Below are 21,001 nucleotides of genomic sequence, written 5' to 3'. Positions count from 1 at the left end.
TCACAGTTCCATTACTGCATGCTGTTGGCAACAATTACACTTTACGTTTTAACAAAATAATCAAAATATATAAACTTGATTAAATGGCAAAAAATTAATGCTAACTTATCTCAGATAGTGTTTAAATTTTTTTCCTTTAAGTAATTTTTCCTAAATATTGAAAAATTAATCAGATTTTGAGAGCCCTCCGTTGACCTTCACCATGCCATGTGATTGCAGAAAAGGAAGTGCAAACAGCGTTTTGTGACACAGCATTTTCCATGACTTTTGTATTAGTGCCTATCAAAAAATAAATTTTTTAATTAGATAAATTAATTGTTGCCATATGACAACACCATGCAGTAAAGGGCTAGGATGAATACCTGCATTGGAATATGGAGCACACAAAATGGCATCATGTCCTATTACAAGATGCCTCATACTATACAATTAATATAGTATTTATTAATAAACTTCTTCAAAACTCATTTGAACCAAATCCAGCAAATGTGTCTTCACCATTTTTCCAGTCAAATCTGCTGACATTATTAGTATCATGGTCACGTGACCCAATCTGTGAAGCATCAGCAACATAAACATGCAGAACGGATTTTCAATGTTTGTATAAGAAGCTTTTTTAATACAAAATATGGATATTAAAAGTCTGTCAAAGATTAACATACAGTATGTACAAAGAAATAGAACAGTGCATTTTCCTTTTATAAAAATGAAAGCATGTTTGTAAAGAAACAGAAACAATCATGATTTTAAGTGAACCAGCCCATCCATTTTAGAGATTGTGTCTAAGCAATCATGAGTTATTTACAACATGAGATGATCTAAAATATTCCTTATAAGACTTTACTCAGGCCTTTAAAGCCTTTTGTTTATCGTTATAGATTTTTTTTTTTTACTTTATTTCTGGACTCGTATATTCCAAAGCAGTTTAATGAGGTTAATAATTGGGTGTTCAGTCTTGAGCACTGCCGTCATCATGCTGTACAGCATGTCTGTTTTAATCATCACCATGAGTTAGTTAATGATTGTATGTGTAAGGTTTTTGGAAGCTCAGAGAGCCGACTGCAGTTTGGTGACGTTCCTCTCATGCATGCTATGATGTCTGACAAGCTCGTCTGAACGAGCAAACTTCTTCTGACAGCTTGGCCAGCGACAGGTAAACGGCTTCTCACCTGAGAAAGAGAAAAGGACAGTGAGAATAATTAAAATAGTTTATAAATTAGTACTAAGCTACGTAAGACTTGTTGCTAATGAATCTGAATTCAAACTGGAAAAGTATGAGGACAAAAAGGGGATTACGCACTTGTTTTACCTGTATGAGTCCGAGTGTGGGTCTTGAGGTGGTCCGAGCGTGAGAACTTTCTCTGACACGTCTCACACTGAAAGGGTTTTACTCCTAAAGAGGGGGAAATGAAAATGTGGAGAGCTTGAGAGAGAAAAAGACTATTCAGAGTGTGCTTGTCCGCTATGTTGATAATGACTTGATGTATTATATTGTTATTTTATTAATTGTCCTTGACTTTATAGGTCTAATAAATTTCCAAATATCTTGACAGTGAAGGGAATCAAAACTGTGACTGCTTACATGGTTTGTGTCATTGTGTTCATTTGGTTTTCATTTTCAAGATGAAAATACGGAAAGCATGGAAACAGCTCTTTATTTCTGGCATGCAACTAAAATAGGAAATCAGTTCATTTTTCATAAATAATAATAATAATAATAATAATAATAATGTTGATTCATTTTTAATTATTCGTACTTGTCCAGATATTATATTAAAATATATAAATGTAAATATTCATGAATCCAAATATGACAAAAAATGCCCACTGCTGTACATTTCAGCATGAACATAGTCAACCTAGAGGTCAGCTATTTGACAGACTATTCTCTGCTTAAGATGACTATTCTGGAAAGTCTTAGTTTTTATATGACAAAAATGGGCTCTTCGTCAGCAGAAATACATTTTGGCTGATAAAATATTCTTAAATTGCAGCACCTGGAAAATCCTGCTGATTTTTTTCACTCGCTATTTTACTGTCACCTTCCTTTTATGTTTTTAAAAAGCACATAGGGGTCCATAGCATTACATCAGGCACTAACGGCAATCTTTAATCTACCCTTCTTGCTAATAGCTACCTAGTAATTGCTTAGAAACTTTCAGGTCAGTCAAGATCATTCATTAATTTTAGCCCCAAATTGAAGCAGCAATGAAGAAAAAAGTGAAGGGGAAATATGAGAGCTTTTTGTAATATTTATTTTTGTAAACCCAAAAACTGTCTTGAATATCTTGTTTTCAAATGATCATAACTTACAGATTCTGATAAGATTAGGGATCAGGGAACAGTAAATGCATGTATATGTACGCTGGGAAGGCTAGGGTTAGCATTGCACATTGTATAATAAAGCACTGAAGATATGGAGGAAAAAGGTGAAGAGTATATAGCATTAAAGGAAAGATTTATACAGGGTGAGTAGAGAGAGGGCCGGCGTCTGACCTGTGTGTCTGCGTTGGTGTCTCTTTAACTGGTCTGATCTGGAGAATCTGCGGCCACAGTCTGTGAAGTCGCACTGGTACGGTTTCTCTCCTGAACACACAATAAAGTATAGGAATCATTACTACACAAAATATTCAGAATGCCTCTGGATTTGGCACATAGCTTCCACATGGGGGCAGCACTGAAGCTGAACTTGTAGGATTCACAACCACAAACATCCCACACCAGGCTTAGCTAGTTAGCTGTAAATGTTTATTCCTGAAAATATAGAGCAAATTTTTAATGAAAAGTGAGCTGGCATTTGCTAGAAAGCACACCCAGGAAAGTTAGCTAAATCAAAGTTCAAGAGCTGCTATGAGCTTAAAAAGGTGTCCAAGAAATGTATCTAGTTAATATTGGACATTATAGCTCAGCAAAACTAAGCTAGCTGGCGTTAGTTAACTAACATTAGACAATATAGCTAAACAAAACTAAGCTAGCTAGCTGGCATTAGTTAACTAACCTTAGGCAATATACTCAAACAAAGCTAGCTAGCTGGAATTAGCTAAAGAACATACCCAAGAACATTAGCTAACTAAGATTAAACAATATACCCAAACAAAACTAAGCTAGCTAGCTGGCATTAGCTAGAGAACATACCCAAGAACATTAGCTAACTAAGATTAGACAATATACCCACACAAAGCTAGCTAGCTGACATTAGCTAGAGAACGTGTTTAAGGAAGTTAGCTAGCTAACATTTGACAATATACTCAAACAATGCTAGCTAGCTGACATTAGGAAATGTCCAAAATCTAGCTAGATAGTGAAAAGATCATGTCATGCATGGACGTGGTGTGTATATCCAGCTAGCTAGCTGTGATTAATGGAGAGAAGATGGGAGTCAGCCAGTTATTAAGCCATCAGTATTTTACTGAGAAAATGACACATTCAAAAGCAGGGCTTTAATGCACTTTCCCCATAAGTAGGAGTTACCATTTTGTGAATAATGCTTAGTGCTTGTATTTAGTGCACACACACACACACACACATATGTACTGGGAGTGGCTCTAAATAATTGGGTAAGAGACAGCTCACTAATGTCACTGTGGTTACAACAGCAGTTCTGGTTCCTGAGTGTGTGTGTGTGTGTGTGTGTGTGTGTATACACATCTGCTGTATTCACACTGCATGATTAGGAAACTCTGCTGTCTGATTCATAGTGTTATGAGCAGTTCTGAGAAACCAGATTCTGAATTGAGGACTATATTTTTAGTTTTGCCAGCTTCCTTTATGGATAAGTGTTGGAACGAAGAATTGTTTGGATAAACATGTCAAAACATGAATTACCACTCACTCAAGAATGTCCATGTTATTTCTCTTAAGGGTTGAGAAATCATTTTTGAAAAATGATCACAGTATATTACTGGAATTATGTAATCCTTTCAGTTAGGAACTTTAGTCACAGTCAATGACTTAGTCTGTTACATCTTATATACTTCTTATTTACAATAATATCATTTAAATGAATTTGATTTGCTATATAAAAAAAAGCATTTGGATGCATTTTTTTTTTACATAATAGACAGCTACTGGAATCAGTGCCGTGCATTTATTGAGTGTGATCTGCACTCATTTAAGACAGTGTTGTTTAATATTTTTTAATCTGATGGGTCAGAAGGTGTTGATTAAACTTCTATAACAGCAGCTCTGACAATAGTTCCACCTGTAATTCAAATCACAGGTCTATGCACTTTTTGTTTTTGATACATTATCGTTTCTATAGTAAAAACCCATTTACAGGGACTTGTATGGTGGACGAGCTACATAATCTCACTGTTGATTATTTTTCTTTAACAGCATGCCCCATTGTGTTTTATTCCTTGTTACATCATGCACTGTATTGCCAGAGTTGTGATGATAAATTATACATGAATATGGTCATGATTTACTTTTTCTCAATGTTACAATGGTGCATTATGGTATTATTATCCATGCATAGAATATTAATACACTTCGTATGGTTGTTGTAGTTAATAAACTGTTTCAGAACATCAGCAGTCCATCTTGTTATTTTGTGGTTATGTATCATGGCACCCCCAGGTAAAAGCACGTCAGAGTGTGTATACCTCTCGAACAGTGGATGTTACTGTCTCTTACCTGTGTGTTTCCTTCCATGCATCTGCAGGTGTGAGAGTTTGAAGTATCTCTTGCTGCAGCCAGGGTACGAACACATGAACGGGCGTTTCTCACTGGGCTCGGCCGACCTCACGATGGAGGGGGTGATGCTCGGTACTCGCCTCACGTCCTGGAAGAGGGAGAGACAGGCGTCGGGTTAAAAACAGTATCTAATGTAAACATACAAATGTAGAGACATATCTAACTGACAAATTCAGTGTGTTTGACAAATATCCTTCATCAGCAGTCAAAGCTTCTGAAGATGGACAAGTAGATTTTCTAAAGCAGTAATATCTGTGTGAGGACTGTGTGAGTCCATTGTCCATACCTTTCCTCGTTTTATTCACTATGTTGTAACAACTACCAATGTTAACAGAGATTAAATCAATGCTAAGTCTTGCTACTAGAAAAAAGAAATTACTAAAGTGCTCCTCAAAGTGATCAGAGTTCACACGTGACATTTGGGTGTAATGTCTGATCCACACCATATCTGACTCAGCTGTGTTCTTTTAGTACTTCTGAAGGGAACAACTTTGTGCTTCCCATTTATGAGGAAAACTAACACTCATACATACAACATGGGAGGTGAGGACAGTGGAATTTGGCCAGCTACAAGAACAAAAGATACAACACAGTCCACTTAAAGGTGCATTAGGTAAGATTTGTAGAAGCCTAGATCTCTAACGATTAACTGGGCAGAGCTGAGTGCATTTGAAGATTTGAATGATTTTTTTTAATTTTTTTTTTACTCACTGACCCTGGAGCCAGGTTTCCAAACTGGGTTTTTGTCAGCTAGGTAATACACTTGTTCTGAGACAATGGATTAAACCTTTTTTTAATCATTTCTAAATAATTTTCCACAGTATTTGTACTAGTAAGAAATGAAAAATATTGACTATTGCACCTTCAAAAAGTGTCTGTGATCTGAATGAATTTCGATGGGTTTCTGGTTTACTCAAGGCAAAAAAAAAGGCAACAAGTGTTAAAAAAGTGAAAGAACACTGTGGATGAGGTGACATTTTGCCTGAAACAAATCTTGAAAATGGATGGTACCTGTTACATGAGACAGGAGACTAAAAATGCACCAGAGACAATTTAGGTGTGAACAGGCTCAAGCAATTCAGCTTTAAAAAGAGACACAAAGTGAGAAGAAGCTAAAAACATCAATTCTTTTAGGAATCTTTGAGACATTTGTTTTCTCAGAAAAATGTTTCAGCGCAGAAATGGAGCCAGAGAAAGCTGATCTATAGTATCCACCATACTGACAAGTCTGTGTTTGCTTCCGGTTAATGCCTTCTTTCCTGCAGCACACAGGCACTGATCCAGACAGCGACACAGCACGGGTCAGGCCTGACTAATCAAACATGCACGTTGACCTGGCCTTGGCCTCACAAACTCTGCCCGGAATGTGGTGGGTGGGGGTGGTGACCTTTAGGTGAACCTGTTTAATTGTGGCTGTATGTATGTATGTGCACCCACCTGAATTCCTCGGAACACGCCATGTGTGTGTATGTGATACTGAGCACTGTACATCACAGGAGCAACAGCTGCTGTGGGCTCGCTCTCAAACCCCGTACTTGGACTGCAACACATCAGCAGAGAAGACACAGAAGGGTGCAGGTTTACTCATCATGACGAAACTCCTTTCTCAAAACTACAAGACAGTGTGTTATTAAAGTTACAGCCCACCCAGAAGGGCAAATGTACTCTATGGTTTAAAAGTCTACTTATCCCAGGCCGCCACACATACAGAATAGCCATATAGTGGATATGGTATATATTTACAATTTCCGTTTTGTAGTCATGTCCAAAGGCATAATGGAGAACATTCAGCTCACTGAGGCAGTTCCACAGTAGATTATGTACCCTAATAGGTACTGTTTGTAGGGAACAAGGCACTTAATTCACTTCAGTTCAGTAAGAATATTGTGTTTTTCAATTTTACTTTGCTTTTTTTTAATTTGTGAGAAAGTGATTAAACAAACAGTTTGCTTTGAGCCTCAATTGGTATTAGTTTAGTCATAATACATTCACCATCCACTTTATAAAGAGCACCTATAAACCTGCACATTTATGCAGATATCCAATCGGCCAATCATGTGGCAGCAGGACAATGCCTAAAATCATGCAGTTACACGTCAAGAACTTCAGTTAATGTTCATATCAAACATTAAAGTCACAGAGATCACTGAAAAAAGTGATCTCTGTGACTTTAACCATGGCATGGTTGTTGGTGCCAGATGGGCTGGTTTGAATATTTCACAAACTGCTGATCTCCTGATTTTCACACACAACAGTCTCTAAAGTTTACAGGGAATGGTGCGAAAAACAAAAAACATCCTGTGAGCGGAGGGTCTGCAAGCTGAAAGACCTTGTTGATGAGAGAGGTGAGAGGAGAATGACCAGACTGGTCTGAGCTGACAGGAAGTCTATAGTAACTCAAATAAGCACTCTTTTCAACCATTGTGTTATCTGAATCTGAGGCTATCGTGGGCACAGACTCACCGAAACTGGAAAGTTGAAGATTAGAAGATTACAGTCTGGCCATTCTCCTCTGACCTCTCTGATCAACAAGGCGTTTCCACCCACAGAACTGTTGCTCACTCAATGTTTTTTGTTTTTCACACCATTATATGTAAACTCTAGAGACTGTTGTGTGTGAAAATCACAGGAGATCAACAGTTTCAGAAATAATCAAATAAGCCCATCTGGTATCAACATCCATGCCACAGTCAAAGTCACAGAGATCACACTTTCCTCATTCTGTTGTGTGATATGAACATTAACTGAAGCTCTTGACCTCTATCTGCATGATTTTATGCATTGTGCTGCTGCCACATGATTGGCTGATTACATAGCTGCAGGGGTTATCTAATCAGCCAAGGGTGCAGGTGTTCCTAATAAAGTGGAAGGTGATTGTATATTGTAAGTATTTTATTTTAAATATACTTCTAGTTTTTTCAATCAAATAGAGTTTTAGTTGTACAGTTATTGAAAAAAAGCATAGCATTTGAAATAAGTACATATCTATAAGAACATATTTATATTATATGTTAAATATCCCTATTAGCATGTTTCGGCTATTGAAATGGAGATTATGAAAAGCAAAGAAAGAATTCTTTCTGAGTAATTACTGAAGTGATATACTAAATAATCTTATTTCCTCCAGAAAACACTGGTTGGTATGTGTGGTATGAAGAATGCCGTCTGAGTGTATGAATGTTCACAGCACTGATAAAGTTCAGGGTCAGGATGTGTGGGTAGCACCCGATGAACTGCTAAGGCTCCATAAAGCTTTCTTTGTCCTGTTAGCTTAACATCTCAGGCTACGCTATCAGCTAACACTAAGCCAGTCATCCCTTAGACTATCTATCCATCTTTCTGCACAGACAAACACCTCACTGCTCATGGCAAAGAGAGGGAGTGGGGACATGGTGAGGATCTGGATGAGCATAAATATTCTGCTTTGCATCACACTCTAATATACACACACGCTGCTGTAGTCACACCCCGAACCCACCCTCGCCCATCACACTGCATTCCACCACACCCGCGTCAAGATACTTTATCTTCTCTGAACTGGTTGACTGAGCAAAAGCATGACCCCCTTCTGTCTCCACCTCCCTTTCACCAGTGCAAGTTAAGCATTGATTTCATTCTGTGAAGTTTTTCTAGATGTTAAGCAGGATGGCAGTGCCTCTAAAACACACTCTAAATCACACCCCTTTTAATCTGGGACACTGGACAGTGAAAAACAAAGTATGGCCAGACTTTTCTTCACTCTCTGTGCTCTGACCCACATCTTATTGCCTCCCCCTTACACACACATACTTAACCAGACCCACTATCTATGTGTTCCCCCTGTCTGTCTTTCTTTTGTGTCTTTTCCGAGTCCATGGTCAAGGTCAGTGTTCTATAACTGAAACCGCTCACAGGAAGTGTCTCCCACTACAACAGGCTAAAAAGAGAGCAAACAGAATGGCCCTGTGCTCTCAGGAAGGGAGGGAGCACACTTCCAGACTTCCTAGTGCTGTTCATTGAATTTGCATTTCTTTTAGGAATTAGGCAGTGTTGCTAATCTACTTTTGCTACCACAAAATGACTATGACTCCATTTTATGGATTTTTAAATTATTTAAATTACTTTTGTTACTACTGCTAACATGAAAGGCTTATCAGATGTCACTGTGGCTCAATTCTGACAACCAAAAAAGACAAAAAGATTAATTTTTGCCCTGTAACTTTTCTTGACAGTGTACCATTCCATCCCTAGCACAAGCTAACTAATATGAAAAGTTATGAATGACTAAGGCTGAGCCAGCAGGTCATAACTGTATTCGTAATAAACTCAACTGAATCACTTTGGCTTTCTAAACCTCCTTCTACTTTGGCCTGTTGATTTTGTCAGCTCTCTTTTCAGCACTACGTGAATCCCTGCAGCTGTGTGCTGATATGAAACTGAGTCCAGGTCTTTGATGATAACCCAGAGTAGAGGCTATCTGTTGCCAGAATAACTCATCTCAGGCCAGGTCAGAGGGATTGAAGATCCCCCTTTTATACTCACTGCACCACTTCTTGTATAAACAATGCCTCTGAATTATAGTTCAAAAGAAAAGAAAAAAAACACTATGAACAATAGTGCGAAGTGATCTGAGAAATGTCATACCTCTTGATGGTGGAGGCCAGACTGTTGACCGGGTTCCAGGTCACACATTCCGTCATTTGGTACAGATTATCACTGCCAGAGAACAAAATAAACCGCAGTGTAAAAACAAAGAGAAAGATTGGAAGGTGATTGGAAGGTTGGGAGTCCAAATCCCAGGACTGTCAAGTCATGAACCTGACCCTTCAAATTCAATTCCTGAGCCAGATCAGATCAGAATCTGACTCACTTTGAAGCAAGGAATAAACTATTACATGTCATACTGTTATATTATAGTTATAAACAACCCCGAAGGTTATATTTTCTATAACAACATAACCCAAAGTGTTTTATTCCCACTATGCCACAGCAATTTGCCTGTGATTACAATTTTTAATTAATTACCGAATATTATGAACATGTCATAATTTTTATCCATTTATAGTTGCATTTAATGTTCTCGAATGTCCATGAGACAAGTTAGTTCTTATTATCACTTACATTATAGCAGTTATAAGCAGTCTTTCCTTCTCTAGACAAAAAAAAAAACGTGATGTTGCCAGAAAATGCAAAGTCTTCTGTCTTGAAAACAGAGGTGAAAACGTACTAACCATTACAGTCTGACAACTGAGACTCCATTAATGTTAAATAAAAGTCTCTTTACAGAAAGCTTCAGCATATCAATGATTATACTTTCTTTTTTTAAGATAACTTTTTTTTACATCCACTTATTATTAGCCTTAGATTATGTAAAGTGTCCACTATACAAGTTGCTGTGAATGTGTTGTTACTATAGAAACAATAATGTGCTAGAAGGAGCACATTAATATAAACCTGTGATTTGAATTACAGAGCTGCTATTCTAGAAAATTAATCAACACGTTCTGACCAATCAGATTCAAGAATTCAACAGCGCTGTGGTATAAGTCAATTAAAAAAAATTATCTTTCTTTCTCAGGAGAGTGTCATTGCGCACCTCTTGTACTGTATTAAGGCTTTGTGTAGTAACACTCCCTGGGAATTGTGTGTGTGTGTGTGTGTGTGTGTGTGTGTGTTTGTGTTGTTAGGGGCAGGAAAACTAGCAGAAAAAAAGTGGGCAAATGAATGAGTGTGTCTGCTACTGGTAATGTTTAATATTTACATCCATTAACTGGACAGTCACTTTAATCCAGCAACTTTAACTGAAGTTAATCCAAACCAATCTTGAGTAGTATTAAAAGATTCAATCAGGAGTAAAGCTACACAGGAGACCTGGCAGGAAATCTGTTAGCCTCAAGTTAGCTACTGAACAACCTGCTAGTTTAAATAGATCACCATATAACTGGCTGTTGAAACTTAAATATAAATTATAGCCAACTTTCTACTGAAAACCGGATGCTCTGACTGATAACAAGCTAGACTCTTGTTACGTCTTGCACCTAAACCATCAATCAAGGACAACAGCTAATACATTCAATACTTAGCTAGAAAAAGTTATCTAGCAAGAAAAGCTGCTGAGGTGAAGTGGAGCACTTCATATAATCTAATCTAATCTAATATAATATAATTTAATATAATATAATATAGTGTAATATAATATATAGTCCAATGTGCCATTACTTTAAACAAACATTACAGTATCAATGCTGTAAATATTAGTTAGAGTAACAAGGCTTAGCTTAATGGCAACAGTAACAATTATATCTACTTTCTCATCTCTCTCTGAGCACTGAATGCTAGCAAAAGTCAGCCAAAGAATTAGCATTTTGTTTTATAGTCACATTTTTAGGTATCTACTATGCTGTTTGTGCTAAATGTTGTTGCATATGCATTAAATTTTCTCCTGTGTAAATGCAGTGAATGAACAGTTTCTACAAGAAAAGCGCAGGAGCTGCTGTGTGGTTTCTAGTCTGCTACGTGCTTACATGCCAGATTAGCGTCCTCAGGAGCAGTGAGGCGCTCTCACTCTCATATCTGATCAATGACAGCAGAACTGCAGAGGTCTGGAGAGTCAGCGTGCCTGGTACAGTGTTGTAATCGTGTAACGTCATGAAAGCGCTGACAGCAGGGAGGCGTTGTGGGGGAAAGAGGCTGAATTAACCGGCATGAAGCGCTTAGTCTGTGGTCAAGTAGCTAATGAATTTGTGAGTGTAGCTAGAGTTATAGAGTGTGAGGGAACAGCTGTAATGTTTCACTTTAACAATGAAAACCAAGAAAAAATCAAATTCAAAGTTTGGAAGATGCTTTTTTTCCAAAGTGGCAGGCTCTAATCCAAGCATGGATCTGAGCAGCATAACAGAGCCACTGTTTTTTTCTTAAATTTCTCACCTGTCTGTATATTCTACAGTTACACTTTGCAGGTGCTTTTAATGCGAGTGGACTTACAAGCAAAGGAGGATACAATCCAGGCTTAAAGCTGAGTAGTTGAGGGTTCAGGGCTTTGTTCAAGTTCACTCTAAATAGCCATCATAGTCTCATCAATCAGCTTAGGTTTGACTTTCATTGTTTTGTAGCCCCTGTAGCCCCTGCCCACAAACAAAAAATGAAAAGCAAACCACAAACACTGAGTGTTATCGAAATTTTTACACCCTTATCTGTGGAGCTGTTTGTTTAAGAAACTCATAACTTGCTATTTTTAAACTGCTGTATTATTAACCACTGGCCTTGATGTTACATACTAGAAATGCACTTTCCAGCAGTAACAGTCATATTAGTGATGTTTTTGATGTTAGTGATAATTGTATGTCTATAATGCTTAATATCTTTCGCATACTTGTGGGGATGAGTAAGAGTTGTACTCTCTGTTTTAGCTCCTTTGGATCATGGGTTTATCATAGCAAAGTGCTTTGGGGGAATTGGCTCAACACGCAGCAGCACTACAGGAAGGCGAGGCGGCATCATCGAGTCTTATCTACTCTAGTTCTGATATTTTGGGTTCTCCACTATCTCCCTTTTCTCCAAACATCATGAGAACATTATTCCAAGAATGCACTCTCATCTCTGAGCTTCTAGTGGTAAATTATTGCGACTACATATACAATGTTTTGCATACGTATTCACCACTTGAACTGTTCCACAGTTTGTAGTGTTACAACCTGTAACTGAAATGAAATGAATTGGGATTACATTATATTTTTTAATATTGAACAAAATGGTGGATGTTCAAAATTTGTGATATTTTTATAACCAAACCCTGAGTGATACTTTTCCCCTGAATTTTGTCCCAAACTCTTTGGTTTTGCATGATGCTGTTCGTTTACATATAATCCCAATTAATTCCATTTCAGTTCTAGATTGTAACACTACAAAATATTGAAAAGTTCAAGGGGGGTAAATACTTATTCAAGACACTGTACTTTATTGCACTTTTCCAGTCTGTCCTCTAATTTGTTGTCCTGCCATTCCAATTAGTTCTCCCCTGTTCTTGTGCCATGTCCCCTACACTCATCATATCCCCATAATTTCCTTTTCTAGGCCTCAACTTCTGTCCTCGACCTCTGATTTACCCCAGTTCTTTTCTCTCTGGGGATGGCCAGGCAGGGAAGAGGAATTCAGAGGAAACAGACTGTAGATCACATTGAGTGTATTTTGGCCTGCTGAGGGCTGCTGTGCAGCTCTTAACCTTTACACAGACAGCATGGCTCCCTGCAGGCTTACATTGGATTTCTGAGTCACACAGTGGAAGAATCAGCCATCAGCACAGAAAATGCTGTCAGATTAGGTAAAGGAATAAAAATAACTTTAAATGCGAGTCCAAGTAAGCAGGAGGAAAAAGGACAGCTGCTGTACCTGTTGTAGCTGTTTCGTAAAAGCAGAGTCTGGCTGTCGTTGGGGGTGTGGCAACCATAGACAGGGGGCGGGGCCAGGTACTGCTGCTCATCTACGAAAAAGAAAGGAAAAAAAAAAATCAATTATTCCATATGTACCATTCCTCTTTGTAGTATAAAGGATATCAGTGCTATTTATTATTTTCACTGCATTGTCTTCATTACTGTTTGAATATGCTTTAATTAGTCACAGTTTGTGAATCAACTTCCATTCCCACCTAAACATATGAGTTGTTAAGGGAAACGTTTTACACAAATTTTCCCCAAATTAACCAAAAACCTCTTCAGGTTGCTTTATTTATTTTTGCACTGGTGATACAAGATTAAAGTAGATAACAGTAATGCAAGTGTACCCATTTATTTATTTTTTTTTTTGCACTACACCACGCTAATGTGATTTAGGACACGCTATGACTTACTGTTATCTACAAACTTAACTGTCTAGCTGAAAATTGCAAGGGGCAGCCATCTTAGACAACCAGAATAAGTTCTTTTAGAGCAATTAGTATTCTTCAGACCCTCATCAATACAGTATATTTGTTCCTTTGTTCCTATATTTGTTACACCTTTTGAAGCCGGGATTCTACTGGAGAGATGGAAGTTATGCAGATCAAAATGTAGTTCCACTTTGAACTTAAATGGTTTGGTATGGTTCCTAACAACATTGTCTGAAGCATTCAAATTACTAACCAAGATTCTGAGTGAGACCTCCATCGCATGGTAGCTACTCAGATGAACGTGGAAAGTTGTGTGAATTTAATTTTCTGACTATGACTATGTTCAGATTAAAAAAAGCTCTCATACTTCCACAATCCTACTCCTATTTTCCTGTTTACGCTGTACAGGAGGACTAACAGATTTTTTCTTCAGGGAGTAGATATTGAAGTGTGGCCTTTTCCTCACTCCAGTTATCCAAACAGTCCCCGTGCTCTCCAAGCCCATAAAGCACTCACATGGATTTCTGTATCAAGCAGTAAGAACTAAAAGAGGATTAGGTCCTTTAAATTTACCAGCACTAAGGGGGTAAAAATAGGTCCCCTGGCAAGATTGCACATTCTTCTAGCCTTTACTACAGTCTGCTCCAGTTTCTCCACTGAGGAGGAGGATTGATCACCTATTTACACTGAAAGGTGATACTTATCGGACAGAATTAGTTTTGATACCATGTTGTTAAGATTCTGTGCTAATGATTAGCACCGTCTGACTCTTAACCTTCGACTGCTTGGCTCTATAATTGGAATGTATTCACCCTCATTTGTAAGGTAGTTTGAATGAATTCAACTGCCATATGAAAGAAAATATATCAGAACACTTGTAGGATTTTAAGCCTACCAGACCAGACTTATTATACCATAGCCCACTTCTTATTATACCTCAGCCGATTCTGATTGGTCAGAAGGTTTTGATTTCTATAACTGCAGCTCTGACAATGGTTCCAATTTTAATTCAAATTACACGTTAATATTAATGCATTTGTTCTGATACTTTATTGTTTTTATAGTAACAGCTCCATCACAGGGACTTGCATAATCTAGACTATAGTTAATGGATTAATAGACTGGATTTAAATAAACCCCACAAATAAACATGATTTAATAAATGGATTTAAGAAAAGTGTTGGTATTTAATAACGAAAAGCGAATAGGAGATGTTTAATTAACATTCATGGAAGGAGTCACCAGTGTCAGTGCTTAATAAAAAGTAGATTTAAAACTATTCCTTGAAGTTTCGACCATGGCAATGCCTAAAACCACAGTGGAGGCAGATAATGAAAAGAAAAACAGGGAACACTTACTATATTTACTGCAATGGCATTAAAAGTCCTTCTGCATTTTAACCTCACAATGATTTGAAGTTCATTTTTTCCCCCAAAGATTCCTGTATGTTTCTTGTCATATATAGTGTAGTAAAATATATAATAATGGTGGTTTTAAAATGTATGCAATGTCTCATTCTGTTGCAAGGCTGTTTCTGTGTGTGTGTGTGTGTGTGTGTGTGTGTGTGTGTGGATGGGTGTGTTTATGTGTAAGGTGTCCTTACCCACTGTTGACTGTGACAAAGCGTCCTCATGTTTGAAAGGGTGAGAACAAGGAAAGGGTGGCGAGTGGTGAACAGGAGTGTGGGGAAAACTTAGCGCTCCATCCACATCTGCTGTATTAGAACAAGTGAGAGAGAAAGAGTTAGCCTTATAATCTCAGTGCTGTTGTGTTATATTTCTAAAGCCTTATAGGAACAGTTGAGCCATGTCAGGAATAAAACACAATGGGGCATGCTGTTATAGGAAAAGAATCAACTATGGGGTGGAGTGATTTTGCAGTAAAAATTTCCAGCAAGTCCCAAAGTGTGTTTTGCTCTTACACCACAGGAATTTGCCAATGATTCATTTTTTTATTAATCAAAAAATGATGTCATAGTTTTTATTCGTTCATGCAGATTGTCTGAACTCCTGACTCCTTCCAAAAATGTTAAACGTCTCATAAACGTCTCATCACAGAAAACATATATCATAAATGGGGCAGTAATGGCTGAACGGTTAAGGGTTACTGCTGCTGTTGGGCACTTGAGCAAGGCCCTTAACCACATCTGCTCCAGGGGTGCCATATCATGGCTGACCCTGTGCTCTGACCCCAGGTTTGTAGCAAGCTGAGATATGTAGAAAAACTGCATTTCATTGGCTCTGTACTCGTACTCTGCACAATGATATCTTATCAAACTCCATATGAACAATAATGCATTTGTTCAAATATGATCATGTATTAGAATGAGAGCATTAAGATAAACCTCGCAGCAGGAACTACTGTCACGGTTGCTGTTATCGAAAATGAATCAACACCTTCTGACCAATAAGACTTGAGCATTCAGCAGCGCTGTGGTATTGTGGTATATAATAAAATTTACCAGTGTTAAATGTAGTTGATCTGCTCTCTTGTTTGAAGTTTGAAGCTTCTTTCATTTTGAACTGGAGCTACAGGGCTAACATTGGCAGCAAGTAGGGAATGTTTAAAACTGTCTAATGTCTAATTCATTATACACTTTGGTCAAAAGACAGCAGCTGACTCCGTAATGTCAGTTTGTACAATTCAGAAAATAGAAAAATGAGTCAGTATTAAAAATTAAAAATCCATGTCCACTTGGGCCAATATACTCATCTAAATCACTTCTAATGTACAATTTGGTTTTACTTCCTGCTTGAGTCTGATGCTTGCCCAGAGTCTCACCAAATTATGTGCTACCAAAGTGACTCTGGCTTCAAGATGGCTGCAGCTTTATATAGATAACAGTTTATCATACAGTGTCAGAAACCCGTTGAAGCTCTTTTCCATTTGTTTCACAATCACACAATATTACATCTTGATATTGTATATTAATTGTATATTATTGTATAGGGTGTATTGTATTGTATCTCAATATTAATTGTAATAATATTGTGCAACTTTTAAGAGATAGTTAGTTTACAACATAAGTTTTCAAGTTTTCAACCCTCCATTGCAATCTATTGTATCAATTTTCTGTAGTAGCAGTTCTGATATTAGTTCCAGCTGCAAGGCAAATCGCAGGTTTATATTAATGTTCTTGTCTAATACATTATCCTTTCTATTTTAACAACTTACACAGAGGCATGTATGGCAGACGCTCCACATATATGGATTAAAAAAAAACATTTAATTCATGTTATGATGAAGTTTTCTGTGAGGAAATGTGTAGCATTTTTGGAAGGAGTCTCCAGTGACAGCACTTTGTAACACTTTTTTTTTTCCTTTTAAGCTGTTCCTTTAAGTTTTCAGACACAGAACAGAGGGTTCAAGAGAGAGAGAAAAGAGAGGCTGGTGAGGGAGCAAATGTTTATAGCTGCAATAACATAAGTGAGAACAGGAACTAATTTGTTTCACAGAACAATGTAACTATAAATGGATAAAACAAGCAAAGTGTCATTCTTTAATAAATAAAACAATGCAATCTTTGAGAAATTATTGTGTTATAAGAGGAATAAACCATGTCGGGCTGCATCACATGACCCCACAGTTTATTATTTTCCTATAACTTCACAACCCAGTCGTTATTCCTTATATATACGCCATATTTACTCATCAGTTTTTTGCTCAATACTCTATATAAAATAGATTACTTGCAATTAAAATGACTAGTTTCACTTTCACTGGTACAACATCACAAAATGCACAACTTGTCATTTTCAGCTACATACAAATACACATACACACTAACGCTAATCAAAATAACACTCTATGTTGATTAGATATGGACTTGCTCTTCTGTTGTTTATCCCTGCTTTTGTCACTTGGTGCATGCCCAAGCTACATGGAAGAGGATTCTTCCTTTAACTGTTTCTCCTAAGGTTTTTTGTGGAAGTATTTTCCTCGTCTTTATGGAAGATCTAAAGCTGCACAGGTGGCGATAGTTAAGGGCCTCTAAATCCCTGCTTTGGGGCTTCATAAATAAACTTGACACTTCAGAACTATGTATATATATTATATATTTCATGTGCCTCTGTGCATTATCTCTATGCATTATGCAAATTTATATTTCCAAACCCTAAGGCTTATTATCCCATATGTACCTGGAAAGCAATGCAAATGATTAAGCAAATATTGTGTTCTAAGGGTGTGGGAATGTGGAACCATCCATAAGTCCTTTGAATTAATAAAGTTAAACTAATTTATACCACAGTGCTGCTGAATTATTGAATCTGATTGGTCAGAAACACATTTTTTATGTTGTTATTTAAAAAAAAGAAACATATAAACAGTGCTTGGGTGACGTTTTCTGTAAGTTTATTTCACATGGAATAAACTGAAATAAGATGCTTAGAGGTAAAGCTGTACCTCCAACGTTTTCTACTGTGGAGAAAGTCTTCAGGACAGAAGGCACTGTAATTTGTAGTTTCTTAGTTAATTTGTATTTTTTTTTATTGTCAGCTTAAAGAGAAAGAAGAAAGAGACTGATGTGGAAATGATCGTTTATAGCTGTTATATTGAAAGTGATAATGGTAACTTGTTCCAGACATTCCACAACATTAAATGGATTAAAAAAAAAAAAAAAAAAAAAAAAAGTATGCCATTTAAAAAATAAATAAATAAATTGTGAATTGCTGTGGTATTTGGGGTTTGCTGTTATAGTAAAATCAGCTTTGCTTCATGTTGGGCCACTTATTATTTTCCTATAAAAGCAAGCCCTACTGTTTTTATTCCTTACTAATTAAACCCATATTTGCATTATATTGCAGTGTGTGTCCTGTAGTAGCTCCTATCCCACAAGTAGCCTGTACTACTTCTGACTCCAGTACACATCCGCAGAGTAGCTTTTAACTACATTTATAAATCACAAATGAAATATTTGGGACCTAGAAATCATTAACAGTCCCTGCACAGGGGTTTGATCCTGATATCTCAGTCATCTCAGTCTGCATATTAATCATTAATGCTCAGTGATACAGTATATACTATATGTGTGACATAAAGTAACAATATAGCAAGATATAGAGTGGTGAGGGAGTGTGAACGTTTGTTCTGTAGTCCATGGCCCTTGTCATGAGATTTATTCGTAGCCTCTGATTAAAGGTCAGTGGAAGTTCACAGTGAAATCATAGAGAGATTGACTCGTTTAAACACACACACTCTTAGGCAACAAATTTCTAACACTGCAATGCTTTCGGGAAAGTGGGGATCATCTATCATTGCCGTTATTCTTAAGGAAACCTGATATCACCATTTCAGCAATGTTTTATTTTTGTTTTAATGTGTACAAATATCGCACTTATAAATTGCTTTTCAGAATCAGAATTAAAATTTTCTCAACCAAAAAGCAGTAAATATCAACATTCCATGTTACTCCATCTGTATTAGCATAAATTAAAGTAATATTACTGATGGTGGAATCAGTATTCAATCCTTCAGTGTATTTGAAGATAATACAGGTTTAAAAGTAGACAGAGTGATTATAGAATTATAACATCCAGATCTATGAAATATAACATCTGGACAGTGAAATAAACTGATATTTCTTCTTCCTTGAAATTGTGTAAGAGTTAAATACTAGAGTAAGGGTTACTCTTACTAGAGTAAGAGTTAAAGTGCTAATTTCAACATGCCATTTTTGAATGCCATGATTAGTTCCTTTACATTTATCTAGTTTACCTGTAGGATTTACAATATCAACTCCCCAACAACTTGCTCGGTATTTACTACTGACTCAGTAGTAAATGCTGATACTACTATTTACTAAATGACTCGCGAGCGAGATACGAAAATGGTGCCCTGTATCCTGTTGGAGATCTGCACGAGTTTTTTGAAGGACCTGGCAAACGCTTCCTCTAAGGCAAAAAATCACACAAGTAGATCATTGAAGCTCACTTACTCTGACTCCTTGGGATTGGAGGATTTTCAGCACAGCCGCTCAGATACGGGGTGCTGCCGAACCCCCTGTTCTGTCCGGACGATGGCTCAGTGAAGGCTCCGTACCTGCAGCCTCCAGTCAACTGCCCTGAAAAGTGCACAGTGAAGGCACCCAGGGTACAGTGAGGGTCATCATGGGTGTCCACTGACCCCCAGCCAGGCTCCTGCTTGATGAACGAGTGTGAGGGCAGAGCTCCGTATGGAGAGCCAGGGTGGAAGTCGACAATCGGACCCCACTGAGGAGCTCCGCTGTTAGGCCCTGGAAGAGGTGGTAGCGTGGGTACGGCAGGCATGAGGGGAGTCAGATCTCGCACATCCGATCCCATCAGCCCACACGACTCGGTCAGCATTTAGAACAATTGATTCAAGAGCAAAACACGAATGGGCAGAAATTTCCCTTGATAACCTTTCAGAAATCTCTATGAAAGAAAAAAAATCACAGAAATATTTTCCTACAAACAAATTTGAAGATCTGCACAAGTCCACAGAGATGCACTATAAATCAAAGTCCAACATAGTGAGCACTTCAGAGTGCTGGTTCTTCCTGATCTGGTTCTTCAGTAGTGAGGTTCGTGCGATGGAAAAGGGTTTGAGGAGGCACAAGGAGTCAGAGTGGGTGAGATAGGAATCACCCCGATCCTTTCTAACAGTGTCTGGAGCTTGTCTGTGTGAGTCGGATGTAAAACAACCCTGGAGGAGGAGTTAAAGGAGAAATGATGAGCACTTCATTAGCTTTAGTCATTCCTCTGGACAGCACTTTCTGTGACCTGACTAATGTCATGATTAATGTGTCTGTGGGGGTGGGGGTGTGTGGTTAATTGCCACTAAAATAAAATAAAATAAATAGTGTTTATTAGGATTGTAGGCCTTGTATGACAGGTAATTACTAATATTAATAGTGAAACCTTCGCCTACAATGATCTCTGCAGGCTTCACTGCTGTGTTGAAACCTTGAAACATTTCTAACGGGAATACAAGCTAATACTGAAAGTTATAGCAACATTGGGAAAAAAGAACAATTGAACTGTACACACTAAATCTGTGAAAAACATAAAATATATTATGATGAAAATCTACTACAATAGCTGTAACTTTCACAGTTTCCTCTTTTTCACTTCCCATTTCTTTTGAAGGCCATCTGGTTTTCATTAATAATTAGATTTTTTTTTTTTTTTTTTTTTACAACCATCAAAGTCAGCAAGTTTGATATAAATATTTTACAATATATAATATTACAAATATCTTTGGTATAATTCTATGTAAGAATATAGAGAGTACACACCAGAAATGTCAAAGCTTTGAAAGAAAAAAAGAAAAAGTATATTATTTACATTTTGGGCTAAATCACTGCCATTTACAGTAATGGTAATTGGTATTTCTGGTTAATTATTGACCATGACAAGACATGAACTCACAGAACAGGACTCTTCCTTAAGAACTGTACTGTTGTTTTAAATTACATCTTAGTAATCATTTTCTGTTTATAATGTA

The 21,001-nt window shown here is 37.4% G+C and overlaps 1 protein-coding gene across 3 annotated transcripts; it reads right to left on the bottom strand.

Moving 5' to 3' along the window:
* Positions 1-598: 598 nt before the first annotated feature.
* Positions 599-20,182, bottom strand: wt1b (WT1 transcription factor b). Of its 3 annotated transcripts, none has more exons than XM_026914406.3 (9): positions 19,473-20,182; positions 15,141-15,251; positions 13,063-13,153; positions 9,319-9,390; positions 6,133-6,235; positions 4,636-4,783; positions 2,497-2,586; positions 1,310-1,393; positions 599-1,169 (listed from the first exon to the last, which is right to left on the bottom strand). In XM_026914406.3, the coding sequence occupies exons 1-9, from the start codon at positions 19,858-19,860 to the stop codon at positions 1,048-1,050; spliced, it is 1,209 nt and encodes a 402-aa protein (XP_026770207.2). In that variant the 5' UTR covers positions 19,861-20,182; the 3' UTR covers positions 599-1,047. The 3 variants fall into 3 exon arrangements, with proteins under 3 accessions (XP_026770207.2, XP_026770206.2, XP_026770205.2); XM_026914405.3 differs by having other exon boundaries at positions 1,301-1,393; positions 15,141-15,248; XM_026914404.3 differs by having other exon boundaries at positions 1,301-1,393; positions 19,473-20,181.
* Positions 20,183-21,001: the final 819 nt, after the last annotated feature.

This window comes from Pangasianodon hypophthalmus, chromosome 6 (assembly GCF_027358585.1).
Source record: "Pangasianodon hypophthalmus isolate fPanHyp1 chromosome 6, fPanHyp1.pri, whole genome shotgun sequence".
Lineage (NCBI taxonomy): Eukaryota > Metazoa > Chordata > Actinopteri > Siluriformes > Pangasiidae > Pangasianodon > Pangasianodon hypophthalmus.
This window is presented reverse-complemented; position numbering and strand designations above follow the sequence as displayed.